Source organism: Myripristis murdjan, chromosome 3, assembly GCF_902150065.1.
Source record: "Myripristis murdjan chromosome 3, fMyrMur1.1, whole genome shotgun sequence".
In the NCBI taxonomy this organism is placed as follows: Eukaryota; Metazoa; Chordata; class Actinopteri; order Holocentriformes; family Holocentridae; genus Myripristis; species Myripristis murdjan.
This window is the reverse complement of record NC_043982.1, coordinates 38428018-38444120: the sequence shown is the minus strand read 5'-3', so window position 1 is coordinate 38444120 and position 16103 is coordinate 38428018. Positions and strand designations below refer to the sequence as shown.

The 16103-nt window shown below is 42.2% G+C and overlaps 1 protein-coding gene across 1 annotated transcript in view; it reads right to left on the bottom strand.

The window, feature by feature from the left end:
- The window catches only part of LOC115376252 (neural-cadherin), a 376719-nt gene that overhangs the window by 204682 nt on the left and 155934 nt on the right, over positions 1–16103 (bottom strand). Inside the window, exon 7 of the mRNA XM_030075748.1 lies at positions 15834–15976. Coding sequence (XP_029931608.1) covers positions 15834–15976 — 143 coding nt within the window. The remainder of the gene's footprint in view (positions 1–15833; positions 15977–16103) is intronic.

The following is a 16103-nucleotide window of genomic DNA, read 5'->3' as shown; positions in this document are numbered from 1 at the left end:
GGTTTCATACCACTTCAGCAGAAAGTATTTTGCTCAGTGCATGATGAAAACACAAACATGCCTGTACTGAGAATGAATGGAAAGCAGTCACCGCAGATGAAAGAAACATTTTCTCAGCCATGTCTTTGTATGGGTCTGTTGGGTGACGCTTATCAACTTGTCATTCCTTCTGACAATGTGCTTTGCAGCAAATGATTTTTATTTATTTATTTATTTTACTTTTTCTCACTATCCTGCTCGCTCTCATAATGATAATGAGGCACAGCAACCCCGCTCCCCTCCACTGTGTGTGTGTGTGTGTGTGTGTATGTGTGTGTGGGAGTGTGTATTTGCCATCCTAACTTAGTGTTTCACTGCATATTCTACCTTCATGACCTCCGAGATGTAAAGTGGAGTGCCAGTATAAACAGTATGTTATGCCTATTATTGAGTTCAAGTGGAAGTTTGATGCTGGTGTTGAGTCACTCTATAAGGGCTCTATTTTTGTAGGTGCTCAAAGACCTTTGCATGCAGCGCTATTATGACTTGGTATTTCGGTGACCTAGAAACACACTTTTCCCATTCATGTGGTATTTTCGCGCTTGTGCACCGGGCTTGGTTGAAGGATAGGAGGGGTCATGCACCAAAATGGCAGGTGTATTTATTAAATGAGGGAGCATAAGGTGAGACGTTGCTATTTTGGTAAAAATGAATTCAATCAGAGCCCCGAGGACCACTTTTCTAATCTCAGAGCAACGGTGAATTGTGCCATTCCTGCAGCCGTCCAGGGCACTGCAGCTCGGGGTGGGAGGCTGTTACAGGAGACAATGGCTACCTATTATGTACATGGCTTATTACACCTTGTAATATGTTGTTTTGTGGTGTCTGGTAAGCCGATGTGGGCTGTGCATGACACCTAGAAAAAGAAAGTACCTACCTACCCACCCACATTATGCCACATAACAACTCAGCAGCAACTTAGTGGAGCAAACATTTGGCGTTCTGAAAATGCATTGTAAACGCTTAGACAAGTCAGGTGGCACATTACAATGCAGTGCTCAGAAAATCAGTGTATTCTCAGTGCATTCACACACAAACACACGCACGCACGTGCGCGCACGCACACACACCATCATATCAGCACAACAGGCAATAACATATCTTGTCCTCTTGTTCTTTAACAAAATGTTTGTTTAGTTGTTTGACTGTCCTAGATTCCAGATCCTTTTGTCTTTGTCTTGCATATATAGATATATATATATATATATATAGAGAGAGAGAGAGAGAGAGAGAGAGAGAGAGAGAGAGAGAGAAGATGGATTTTTTTGCAAATGTGATTGTTAACAGGTTAACAACAACAACAAGCTACTTGTGAGTCTAAATGACTTTTTCATTATTTATTTATTTCCTTTTTGCAAGGCCCGGTTCAGATTTTCCTTTAGTAACTTTATTCTGCATGTGCTCATCTCAATTCCTACTTAAGCTGAGATAGTCCAGACGGATTAGGGTTGAGTTTATTTTGAAGTAGAGTGTAGACTTTAGGCTCAGAGTTGAGGTGAGATGAGTGAGTAATGAAATATATACAGATTATCATGCAGGATGCCAATTTGAATTTCAGGGGAGACGTTACAAAAAAGTATGGCAGAGAGAGGCTGAACTCAAGGTGGCAATGGTAGAGCGGGCCAACCCGATGTCAGACACACGGTAAATGAGGAGTTATACCCATGGATTACATTTTATTTATTGGATTAGTTACATTTGTTACTTTATTTAAGGGAGAAAAAATCAATACTGAAATGCATGTCTACGTGATTCATTTATTCCTCAGACATAATGAATTCCACAAAGCCAATAGTTCATCTCCAGCCCCTCTAATATATTCCATTACACCCAGCCCCTTTACACTTAGGGAGCATCAGCAAGGCTCAACTAAGACAAAGGCGTAACAAAAACAGTTTTGGTACGGCCAACAAAGCAGCGCTTAGCACTGCTTGTTGAAATTGTGGAATTAAAATAGAGCACTCAATATATTTTCTTTGCCGATTAGTTTGTTAACATCAGGTAGCAACTTAGTAACATAACCAGAGCATTTGATTGCTGGATATGAGTTGACGTTATCGCATTTTGAATAATATCTGGAAACTGCAATAAGAGACTATATTTACATATATTCCTTCCTTTTTTCATCATAAGAGTCGGAGGAGGTGTGCGTGCGTGCGTGCGTGTGTGTGTGGGAGGGTCATGTCACACTGCATATGATACTTGATGACCGGCTAATCGTTCAAATTTCAAGAGACTGTCTACCGAATGACAAAATTTTCCAAACTCCCAAAAAGTTGGTATTGTCATTTAATTCCTAGGCTTAAGCTGAAAACATTTTTAAGCTCTCAGCGCTCCTGGGAAGGCACAACGGGGCAGCATTTCCATTGTAAATAGCAAGAAAAAAGGAGCAAGTAGTGTGGAGAGACGCTCCCGGTGGACCCGCAGACTTAGTCCTCTCTGGTTTCTAGCTTTCAGAGAGACTTCATTAATTATGGTTGGACAACAAATAAATTCTTAAATTGATTGGTATTCCATTTTAGCGCTGGTCTCTCTGGCATTCCATTTCATCTTCTCTCTCTATCTCTCTCGCTCTCTCTCGCTCTCTCTCTCTGTCTCTCTCTCCCTCTCTTTGTCTCCCTGTCTCTCTCCCTTTCTCCGTGGTGTAGGCGTCTCATCTGCATCCCACTCTCGGCTTTGAATGACTCTCCTCCACACTGCATGCAGCCCTTTGGTGCTCTGTTTACTTTGTGTGTGTGTGTGTGTGTGCGTTGAGTGTGTGTGTGTGTGTGTGTGTGTGTGTGTGTGTGTGTGTGTGTGTGTGGGCTAAGCGTGTGGACACACTTATTACAATCCTTCTTATCTTTAGAGGCAGAGGCGGATGCTACCGTTGTCATGTGTTCATTTCACTGGTTTTTCACAAGAGACCCAGCCTGGAATTGGAATCATTATATACACACTTACCATGGTTATGCTGTGTGTGCGTGTGTGTGTGTGTGTGTGTGTGTGTGTGTGTGTACATGTAATATTTATATAGTCCCTCTATCTCTGTTTACCAGGCCAAGGGAAACGATGAGAGAGATTACAGCCGGGAGGTATGTGCATGGTGCATGATGATTTTTTGGACATGCATGTGTCTGTATGGAAAAGTTAAAGGAATCACACATGTGAAAGAATTTGGGACCAGGAGGTGAGATTTTGGAAATGAAGACAGTAGAGGTGAAAAAGAAAGAGGGCTGGAGAGAGAGAGAGAGAGAGAGAGAGAGAGAGAGAGAGAGAAGGGGGGGGGTACCTGAACATCTGCTCCTCTAAAGTCTTACAGTCTTACATGCATATTGTTGAACTGCTCATGTTACAGTATGTGCCTGCTTTTCTCTATCAGTGTGTGTGTATTTGTGTGTGTGTGTGTGTGTGTGTGTGTGTGTGTGTGTGTGTGTGTGTGTGTGTGTGTGTGTGTGTGTGTGTGTGTGTGTGTTGTTGCTGTTGCACAAGCAGTGGAGGGTTGCCATGGAGGGGGTGTCTGCCTCGAAGCGTTTGTCACAATGACTGGTTCCCTGGCACTGCTGTCCAGGATATGTGCATGTAGTGTGTGTGTGTGTGTGTGTGCGTGTGTGAGAGAGAGAGAGACCGGGAGCGATGATTCCAATTTACAGTGGTGGAGGTGTAAGGGGGAAGGGGCTTTGCCTCAAGGCACACATGTCACATACATTCTGTCACACATATAACTGTGTGCACACACACACACACACACACACACACAGGCACTCAAATTCTCACACCCAGGTACACACAAACACTTCAGCAAACACTGCTGCTAAGGTTTATGCCTGGAACAATGAAGTCCAGCAGCGAGATTTGCCAAGTGTACAACGCAAACACACCGCTTGTTTTGTGTGTAGAATCTGAGCCACCACTTTGTATGCAGAGAAAGTAACGAGATAATCTTACCGAAGCATGAAAATAACAGAGCAGGTTGCACTTATTATTTTCTGTTGTTTTCAAGGTGGTGAACGGACTATGTTGTTCCTCAAAGTTTCTCAAAGTTAAGGCCACACTCTCCCAAAAACCTCTTTGACTGCTTTTGCAAAGGGACGGCTACCTGTGCCTCCATCCCTCCCTGATGTCTGTTTTTTTTTATTATTTATTTACGTATTTATTTTTGTCCAAAGTCCAGATTTATTTTGAAGCGCAAGAAGCCAAACAGCATATCACAGCTCTTCGGTCAGTTATTATCATGCCATAAAGTGAAAATACACAGCGCCAGTTACAGTAAATGAAATGAATGAAATATTTTACACGATGGTCTGGGTGAATACTCTTTTCTGATTGGCAGGCAGGTGTGCACTGAAACATGTGGTTCGGCTCAACATTAATCACCATTTTAAACTCATCTGCCACCCAACTTGTAACCATAGCAATATTAAAAAGCACAGCTGTCAAAGCGGACTTGTTATCATGGCTGACTCGCTGATAAACTAACCACTGGGAAGGAAAGCCCACCGATGGATTTTGCCAGAGATGAGCCAGGCTCTGCTTTGCAACGGCTGGTCCTTTGCCATCACGTCGTGCCTTAACACTGTTTAACGCACACCTACGAGTTGATTATTCCATATGTATTATTTACAAAGTAAAAACAATGCAATGAAAAAATGTGTTTGTGAAAATGCCAGTGATTTATTGGTGTTAAAATGCTTCACATGGCAACTTCAATAAGTCTCCCTGCAACTGGGTTGTTATTTTCAAAGATTTTATTTCTTCTAATCATGCATACTTTGTTTACTTGATGAAAAATGGAAAATTCTTACTTCTTGAAACAGCAGAGGAACAATGGAACTAAATAAGCCGGCGGCTGCCCTAACCAGCCCTTCTTTGTATGCTGATCGCGCTCACATAACTGTCTTGTATGTTAACTTCAAAAGACAGACCACAACTCAGAAAATTTCCAGTGAAGAAAACCCTTAATGCCTGTTCATTATCTTTGAAACAGGCAATATAATAGGCAGTTAGAGGTGTGCCAGTTTCCTGGATAGTCAATAGTGTGGCTCAAACATTCAGCAGAAATCAATATTTATAATGACTGCAACACTTCATAATGAATATCAGGCCCAGGCCACGTTCTAACACTTCATTATAAGTCCATTCACTATGGCTGCGAGGAATAATCTACCAATAAGCTATACACTCCAAGCTGCATCACATTTGTCTTCCCATTTGTGCCCTAATTCTTGGCAGTATCTTCTCCCTAAGTACAGGCACTACATCTCAATATGTCATTCACTGCCCTGGTTTTTCATGTTGGCTTGGCTTCTAATTGTGGACAGTTATTGTGTCCTGTTGTTTTCCGTCTGTCAGTGTCACTTGAAGTTTAGGCCGGTGGTGTTCGGGCTGAACGTCCCACCTGGGCACCTTGACGGGATGCTAAGATAAAGAAAAGCAATTTGCTCATATTCCAAAAGGACAGTAGCCTGGATGATTTTCTCCTGAATTCTCATTATCCAAATCCAAATGGGCTATTGTATGGTGCGTGGCTTGGGCCAACAGTGGTTGAATTGTTGGACGGGCTTACAGGAGATCACGATAAAATGAAAGCACAATAAGGCTAAAATGGAAGCAATTATGTTTGCTATAGAAAGAGCATACAAGCTGGGTCAATGGGAATGTATTAAATAAATAAATACTTAAATAAGTAAATAAATTAAAAAAATAATAATAATAACTTTACACACACACATACACACATATATCTATATCTATATCTATATATCTACATATATATATAGATATATATATATAGCAGCTGTGAATATCATAATTAATAGCTTTCTTTTTGTAAACTTGATTTTTCTTTATTATGGCACAGCAGTAAGAGTGCAGTAAGGACTATCTCCTTGACATATGTGGCAGCTGCTGTATCTCCATTCTGGAGTATTAAAACATTTATTTGAGTCACATTTGTCACATTCACACTTTTATTTCTTTTTTTTTATTTATCTTCTAAACACTGTCAGTGGTTTGATGAGTGCTTGACAATTTAAGGTTAGCAGTAGTGGTAAAATTAATATTTTTAGCAACAGTGCCAGCAGGAGTGGTAGCTGTGTTAGCTGCAGTAACAGCAGGAGTAGCACTAGTAGCAGTAGTTGTAGTAGTGGTGGTAGTGCAGTTGCTGTAGTGGCATTAGTAGTGCTCAGAGTAGTAGTAGTAGTCGTAGTACTGCTAGTAGCAGTATTTATAGTAGCTGTAGTTGCAGTAGTGGTAGCAGTAGAACTAGTAGCACTAGCAGTAATAGTACTAGCAGTAACAGTAATAGCAGTGTCCTTGTCCAAGTAGTGGTAGTGGTTGTAGTAGCAGTAATATTACTTGCAGTAGTAGTAACATTAATTACAGTAGTGGTGACAGATGTAGTAGTAGTGCCACCATCTACCTGCTTCATACAGCTTAGACAAACCTGTAGCTGCCACAAAGCTCGTCTGCACGATCATGTTCTTTGACCGTGCCTTAACATCATCTGGCTACTCCTCCTACCTGACCAGATGGACCAGAAACTCGTGGCCTGGATTATAGTCTACCTCACTGACAGGTAGCAGTCCATCAGGCGGTGAGGCTGCTTGTCAGATGTGGGTACGAGCAACACCGAAGCACCCCAAGGAATTGTCCTGTCACCGTTCTTGCTGACCTTCTAAACATCTGACTTCTGCCTGCCACTTACAGAAGCTCTCAGATGACTCCTCCATTGTTGGTATGATCAAAGATGACAAAGAGGTGGAGTACAGAAACCTGGTCAAGAACTCCATACGATGGTGCTACAGCAAGCATCTTCAACTCTACATTAGGAACCAAGGAGCTGGTGGTGGACCTCCGGTGCAGCAAGAGGCCCCATCCCCTGTCACCATGAGGGGGAAAGGGAGTGAAGACACCTATCACTGAACCTACTGGTGCAACTCAACAATAAACTGGGCTGGTCAGACTACACTGAGGCCCCCTACAGGAAAGGACAGAGCAGAGTTTTCTTCCTGCAGAGACGAGAGTCCTTCAGTATGTCCACTGAGCTGCTGTAGATGTTCTACCAGTCTGTTGTGGCCAGTGTTATCTTCTTTGCTGTGATGTGCTGCGGAGGCGGCATCAGCACTAGTGGTGCCAACAAACTCGGCAAACTGGTGAGGAAGGCCAGGTGCATGGTGGGGATGGAACTGGACAGTGCGGAGGCAGTGAAGGGGAAAGAGGATGAAAGAGAAGCTGAAAGCTATCATGGACGACCCCTGTGATCCTCTCTATGCCGAGCTGAGATGGCTGTGGAGCGTCCAGCCACAGACTCATCCAGCCACCTGCCTCAAAGCGCCTAGAGGGCTCTTTTGTGCCGTCCTCCATCACACTCCACAACACCACAACACCACAGCACCAACCTCCAATGAGTGAAACTACAACATCCACAGTCAAACTGCCACCACCATAGATATTACATACGTATGTGCTGTGTGTATATTTTAGAAACAATACTATTTTGGTAGTCGGGGTTTGGTCTTCTTGTTTTGTATTTTGCCTTCACACACTTGTATTCATATTCACATTCATACATAAACATGTACACTCACACATGTACACATACTCACATAGGTCTATGCACTCTTTTTTACACACTTTTACACACATTTACTGCATTGATGCATTGATTAATGTATATTTGCATTGACTTAATGTATATTTGCTCTTTTTGTTGGTTTGTTGATATTTTTGTCTTTTTTTTTTTATGTAATCAAATTTTGAGGTGGGATTCTCTTATAAGCCCCTAGGGGTTTCCTGTATCTCACCTGCACAATCTATTGTTATTTCATTCTTGTTCTGATGTTTTGCTTTTATTGTGCAAAAAATAAAAATAAAAAATAAAAATAAAACAACATCAGACAAAGACAAAGGTCAGACAAAGGTGATGAGGGTGTTTTCGTAAAGCCAGACCAAGTCACATGGACTCACTTTAACTCACATTACCTCTGATTCTAAGTCATAGAGCGCTGTGGTTCAAAAGCAGCACTTACAAATTAGTTAACATCAACCTTTAAGTGATTAGAGCCACAGCTTATACATATAGTAGATACACACAGATATTGCACATTGATACAGACGCAGTCTATTTTTTTTTTATTGCTACTTCATCTTGTTTATTTCTATTTACTTTTAGATGTCTAGGTATTTATGGAAATTTCTTTCTTTGATGTAAACCACATTCCCTTGTGCTGCTCTGTCAAATCAAATTTTTCCTATCTTGTCTTATCTCATCTTATCCTAGCTCATCTTATCTAAAACTAACCTCTCACACACCCACACAGCCACCCACCCGCCAACACGCACACACATACACAGACAAATACAACAACAACACTGCTCTAATGGTGCCAATGGAGTGCATTCAGGCTTGATGAATTGAGACAGCAGGGCAGCTAAATGTGACCAGTTCAATAAAGGCAGCAGCAGAGAAAGGGAGGCTGAGGCCTGTTCAGTATGGTGCATATAGGCTACTGAGAACACCAGAGGCGCCCTGCAGTCCGATCCCTGCTATTTCCTGCCTCTGGTTGGCATAAACATCTAATAGGAACTAAAAGCCCTCAACGAGAGCAACAAGCCTGGTAAGTGGTAGAAAATGGGACATGGAAAAGGTTTTAGGACATTCCAAGAACAAAGCATACACGACGTGTCTCTTCTAATCTTAGAGATGAGTGTACCCACAGTATGGGCTATGATTGTGCATACAGTATGTGTGTGTGTGCATGTGTGCTTCTGTGTGTGTCCACCAGTGCACGCCTGTATGTGTCTGTGTGTACATTTATACTGCATTATATATGTTTGTGTGCTTGCATGTCTGTATCATGTATATGGATATGTGTGTGGTTCTCTAATGGTGTGTGTCTTTTACTTGCTTGCATGCGTGTTTGTGCACAATCAATTGCGTGTGTGTGTTTCAGCGCACGTGTGTATTCATCTGTCAGGTAACTATGTAATTAAAGCATGTATGTTCCTGTTTGTGTGTGTGTCTGTGTGTCTCTGTGTATATATACTTTGTGTGTTTTGATGTGTGTGTGCTCCTGTGTGTTTTTATGTGCTTGTGAGTACACACGAGACCCTCTGTTGTTCAGAAAACGAGTACAGTTAGTTTGACAGTGTGTGTGTGCTCTCGCGTGCGTGTCTGCTATTGTCTGAGTGTGTGTGTGTGTGTGTGTGTGTGTGTGTGTGTATGTGGTCACTAACAGGGCCAGCACGTATCATCGCTCATCGGCGATGGAGAAGATGTTTCCTCGGGGGTCAGCGAGCAGCCGTCACTTCACATGAGGGAGGCCGGTCAGGAAGAGAGGGAAAAGGAAAAAGGGTGGTGGAGAGGAAGGGGAGGGGAATAGAAATGGACGAGACGCAGCACGGCAAAGCGAGGACAAAGGAGAGAGAGAGAGAGGGATGGAGAGAGAGCCGGGGGAGGAGTGCTACCTCCAATCAGCATCATGCCAAAAAATGCCAAATGGAGCTGAGAGAGAAAAACAGAGTTGTGGGAAGAAATGAAGGGAGGGAGTGAAATATAGACAGAGTGAATGAAGGAGAAAGAGCAAGCTGGAAAAGAGAGATGAGGCAAACAAAAAGAGCAAGAGTGGTGGGGTTGGAAATAGCGAGAGAGAGAGAGAGAGAGAGAGAATAGTGATGTATTTGCCAGAGAGACCCAGGGAGAAGAATGAGGGCGAAACAATGCAGGCTTGTTACATAAACCTGGCATCAGACACAGGTCAGCACGTCAGACAAAACACGATGGATAGGAAGGAAGGAAGAGCGCGGTTCAGGAAGAAACACCAAATTGTAGAAATACAGCAGGACGACAGCACAACAAATTCTGCTCCGTCACCAGGAGTCTTCCTTCTGCCTCGTCACGGAAAACAAACCCACCACTGCCCCAAAAACCCTTCAAGGAAACACTTTTTTTTTCCAAAAGCCCCATAAAACTTCACAGAGAGAGAAAAAAAATAAATAAACAGCGGAAATGATCGAGGCCCCTTTACAGGCGCCAACATTTCCCCCGAGCTCTCTGTAAATACTTCCTCCTCTCCCGCGGAGTGGCTGTTTCTGTATTTATGGCTTTTAATAGGAAGAGTGTGATCATCATATTGACTGGCCTGTTTGAATCCTAATGGGCGCCTTAAATCTCGGAGAAACACAGTGTATTCCTGGCTGAGTTACAGGCAAATTAACATTGGAAAGGGAGGGCAGTGGCCGTGCCCGTGCCAGCAGAGAGCAAAAACAATCGTGTGAGTGATTGTCAGACGTTTAGGATGAGAAGGAGAGCGGGAGAGAGAGGAGGCCATAAATGGGTTTCATCAGTAGCAGAGAGAAAGGGAGAGCCGGTTTAAGACGATGGGTGGGTTCTATATTTCTGCACCTCCATTATAAGCATCATAAAGGTGTTTTGATGACCAAATATTGGCTCTTTGAAACTAGATATTGAATCATTTTACAAGCATTTGGTTCAGGGGAACTGTGTAATGATTTCTTTGTATCTGTGTGCTGTGTGTGCATGCATAGACATGACTGGTAGTCAATTTTGATTTAGCATAAAGAGGCTGTAAACGGCACAGCCATGTCTTGGCAAATGTAATAGGACTACTTAACCTTTTAAAAAGATTATAAGTAATGTGACTATTTTACTACAACAAAGTCCACCAGTGACCTTTTTGATTGCTTTTCCAACGAAAGTTTTAAACCAAGTTGTGTGTGAGCCTGTCCTTCTTCAGAATAGGATATAAGATTGTAATGTGTTGATTTTAAAGCAGAACGAAAGATATGGGCTTTCTCAGTCATGCATACCATTTTACTGTCAGCCTCTGTGTGCTATTCTAGTAATTCCTATATTTCTGACAGCACTTTAATGCAGCATCTGTTTTGTGTTGTGCTACAAGATAACTGCTAAAACGCCGGTCTTAGCTAGCAAATGCTATGTTTTCATTTAAGTTGTAATAAAGTGCTTATAGTCAAAGTGCCTGAGGAGAATGAGACGAGTTGTGAAATGTGCTGAAATTCCCCCAACTGCTTTGCTGATCCTCAGTGTCTAGGATCTGCGCCAACGATAACTTTAATTAAAACATTTTTTCTGTGTGATTGATTACAGTTGCAGTTACTATACAACTGAATTGTGCAATGCTTTAACATGTAACCTGTCAGAGGTCACAGGTAAAAAGATTGATCGACAGATGTTTTGTAATCTCTTCTGTGTCAGGATATATAATGTGCATCATTGCATCCTCTGAAGCCGTTTAATTTTATTTCAAGTCAAGGGTATCTTGCTAAAATCTACTTGTAAATTTGACTAATGCAATAAACCATCTCACTGTAGTAACTGTCTATTTTAGGCAAACAAAATCTCCCAGTGGAGGTTGTTATCTCACTACACTATGATTTATTACATTAATACATGCTAATAATACTGATCCTGTGGATTGACACTGAGATTAACTCCGATATTGTGGACAGATGATGACAAATTGCAGACAGAGAGCATGCACATAGAATAATAGAGGCAATCTGGCAGTTAATCCAATGATGGCCACCCAGCGGACTGAGAAGTTTAATCTGTGTCAAAATTGCACTTCAGCACAAAGCTAATCTGTTTGACAAAGAAAACGTGACAAACAAAGTTAACCTTGAGTGACATGACTAAGGGAAGGATTCTCATGATGTGAGCGAACGCAAGAGCAATTAAGATGCCAGTGATCTAAATGGCAGAGCAGGACTGTGTTCATCATCTAATCCGAGAAGATGAGATTTAGTTATGAGCTCGAAGCCTTCTCTCTGCTCGATAAAACCACTGCTACTATCAGCTGACAGTGAATGTCATTGCTGGTGAACAGAGGAAATTGTGCCTTGAAGTTTTGAGTAATTGAATTTGTAAAAGTCATCGTATTACCCTTTAATGCGATATGCAGATTCGGTGGAGGTGGCAATTTACAAAAGGGTCGAATGGCTATGAAATTAGTTTTCACCGCCCCCCCCCCCCCACCTACCCTCCCACCTACCTGCCTCCCCTCCCCATCCTTAACCTAGTTTCCTTTTTCAGATTGCTTCTGGCTTTGAGGGGCAAGCCTCAGAAGAACTTGAGACGTGACTGTAAACCTCCGATGGCATTTTGTAATGAAGGTGGCAGACACCGTGGAAAGGCAGAACGCTCCGCACACTTCAGCTGATTAGACCGACGTCTCCACGATGTGACCCTGTCTGGCTTCAAATGTCCCCGACACAAGTTCTCGCAGCGAAGGGAGAATCTGGTCAGGCATGTCACAACATAGTAGATAAGAGGATGGTTATACGGCGCTACACAGGAATGTAAAGCATACTCTCATGAGCATGTGAGGCACGCCAGACAAATTACGGAAGGTAAAGTTTGCATAAATACAACGAGCGCAGATGGAGAAATGGGCTGAGAACAACCGAGGAGAGAAAGACGTTGTTTCCCAGTGGAGCGTTAAGGGTTTGGGCTTCATTTATCGTAGGTGAAATGCCAGACTGCACGAAATAACAAGAGATACTTGAGCTGCGTAATGTCCTGCCATTTTTCCTCAGTATGCAAATTGATGCAGCAAAGGGCTCCAAAATCAAATCAGATCAGTTACTCTATTGCAGGAACCTATGGGGTGAGTATGAAGTTTCTATCATCTTATCTCCTTAGTGAAGATGCATCTACATACAGACAGATACACACAATATATGGTGGAGTGGGGAGGGACAGATTATTTTTATGTTTATGTTTTTATGGTTACGGTATCAATATGTTGTATTTATGCAATTCTTTATTTAAAAAAATGTTTTTGTTATGTATAAATTGAAATTGAAACTATTCGCAAACATGGCTATGGTTCCCCCTTTGCCCATCCATGACACTGAGGCTGCCGGGCAGTAAATGAAAACAAAACAGGAATCGATTATGATTGACAGGTTTAGGCAATGGGTGGGTATCTCTGGCTTTGTGCTGGGTTGGTTCTCCTCCTATTTGTCATGTAGGAAGTTTATTGCCTCTATGGCTGCTTATGGTTCGGCCATGTTCCACTAACCTGTGGGGTACCCCAGGGTTCAGTTCTAGGCCCCATGTTACTCTCTTTGTGTATGCTCCACCTGGGGCACCTCACCAGCAGTTGTGGTTGTCTTTCCTACCATTGTTACGCTGATGAGAGTGTAGTAGTACTGTCTGTGAAACTGAATGACGCTGTCAGACTATTCCTGTTATAAGTTGTATCATAACTTGCACATAAGAACATTAGTGTTAATATGATAGCCTCACGTATCCCCATATCAGTATAATGCCAGTAAACTGTTGTATATGCACCAACATGTAAAATTCAAGTCTTTGTAGCTATTAGAGTTTCTTGAATATCAGTACGGGAAAAGGATTTTGCAGTAGCTGATGCACTCAAAACGTCTAAGCATTTCACACCAAAGAAACAAAAACTTTTAACAATGTTTCATTTCAGCCAAAGTTGCTGAGATAGTTATGATTATTGAGAGATAATATGCAGTCATTGTCATATTTCATGCCCCACATAATGAGCCACTAAATAAAAATCATACACAACAACTAAAAAAAAAAGAAAATAATTATTATGGAGAAGAAAACTTCTGCGTCATTCTGAAATCTTTGGCCGTCTTCAGTGATTTCCATTCAGTAAAAGCTATGCTGATATTTATTCTTGTTTTCTGCTGTCATCTGTCCTATTGTCTTTTTGCTTTGTTGAAGGGCCCGGGAGATATGGCTAAAAAAATAAAACCTTGATTTTTTTTTTTTTTTTTTTTCAATCTTTTCACGATTACATGAATTTAACCTAGAATTTTTTTCACTTACTAGTGGTAAGTGAAAAAAATTCTAGGTTAAATTGCTACTAACTGATGGGAATATTTGCAGGCATGATCATGTGACTGGTGACTCATGCATGTGTTTCCTGGCATGCAATTTCTGTGTAGATGAGTGAATTGGGGCTTGTTTGACAGAGTGCTCGGCAGCTGTTGTAATATACGTACTCAAAATCTCAATTTTACAAGCCATTTACTTGAGCCGTCATTTGCATCAATTTAAAACATAAATTTAAATGAATCGATTGAATCAATTTATCTCCCAGCCCTACTTCATTGTGTTTTTGTTTCTTCCACAGCGTCACGCTCACTTGCACTCTTCCCATGAAATAAGTATAATGAACCACAACCACAACAAGAAGCAAAACAACCTGCTCTTCTTCTTTTGGTAGTAATGCCAGCAATTTGCTGCCAACTGGTGTGTTAGTGCCACCCACTTGTGTCAGCCACACAACACCAAGTGTACTTTGGATTGGTTTGTCCTGTCTGAGTCACTGTAGGAGCATGGCGAAGCACGATGGCAGCCCATGTAAAATGGGGACCCACTCTTATGATGTTTAAAAAGACTTAGGGCCCTCTCTTGCGCCAGAGTCCCTAAGCCCGTTATTTGGGGATTTAGCATTGCGCAAGAGGCGTTCCCCCTCAAAAGTTGCTATCTTGCGCACCTGCCGTTATCCGTAATACACCTGCGCTACCCGCTATATTATGCATAGGCGTGTTTTGGGCGTTACGCCAGTTAAACCAATCAGTGTGCCAGGTGCCATTGCCTTTAAGGGCAGGCTGTGCTATCCTAAATCCTAAATCCTAAACCCGCGATGGAGAGAGGGAGGTAGATTTTCTCAGGGGTTCAACTGAGGCCAAAGCAAGGTGGCTCTTTATATTATATATTATATTATAGCCGAGTTAATTTGGGAGGTGGAGCCACATGCGCACGTCCACATGTGTCCAAGTGGACGTGTCACAAGGTTGTACTGATTGAGTAAAATCCCCGGGTCACACCACACACACACACAAGAGGCAGAGGTGGAACTATGTGTAAACTAATTTATTGACAAGGTAGATTGGGCAAATAAAATATTAAAAATAAAAATATAGCACAACTGCTGGCTTATGATAAAACAATAAAACACACTGGCGTAAGTGTCCAATTAAAACAGTCTTTCCTCTAAACAGTCAATATGAGTAATATACTCAGTCCATTCCGGCGGCGTCCCGGTATCAGTCCGACCGTGTGCGTGGTGTGGCTCCGTCGGGGCGCGCATTGAAGCTTCCTGGGCACGCTCTTTTTAAAGCCCAAACTTTAACAAGGACCACCCGCTATCCGCTTTCCCTAAAGTGTGTGCTCAAGATAGCAATTTTAGGGATAGCGCATAAAACACGCCCACGGACACACCTCCAGGCGCAAATAACGGAGTCTACATAATGTATAGCGGGTAGCATGGGCACAAGATACCGTTTAGGGATAGCGGAAGCTCCTAAATGCGCAATTCACAGGTAGCGGGTAATGGCAACGGGTAGTGGGTGGCACAAGATAGAGCCCTTAGTCTGCTTAATTTTACTCTATGAAATTTTAAACACTAATAAAAAGCATGTTTATGAATATTATATCCCATTTCTGTCTTCAATCAACTTAAATCCTACACACTGTACCTTTAAAGAGGGAGAAAACTGTAACTGAAGATGAACTATGGATGCTTTATTACTAACAGACATAGACTGATGAATTTGAGGTAATGATCATTTTAGTGCCCGAGCCAAAAAAATGAGTTTGCTTATGAACTCTTTGAATCCTCATTTTGGTTGCATTTTTCTTTTGGCAGGGACAACAGAAAACTCTGAGGATGTAAACAAAGGCAGAGCTGAAAGGAAAACCTAAATAGCTGGTAAGATAGAGGAAGAGAAAGCAGGGACAAGAGATAAGGAAAGAGCAGAGAAAAAAGTCCAACATATCTGACCTTTCTGGCTGTCAATGACAAAATTGCCCTCCTCGTTTCCCATGGTGATTTTATACGTGATGCCGTCACCGTCAGGGTCCTTAGCCAGCACCGTGGCAACAAGAGTGTTAGGACCTGCATCCTCTGAGACGAACGTCCGGTAGCTGTCAAAACACACACACACACACGCACATGCACACACACACAGGCACACACACACATACACACACAATCAACACCTTCTACTCTGCAGGGAGAGATATGTGCTGACTCGAGTGTAAAGGCGAAAAT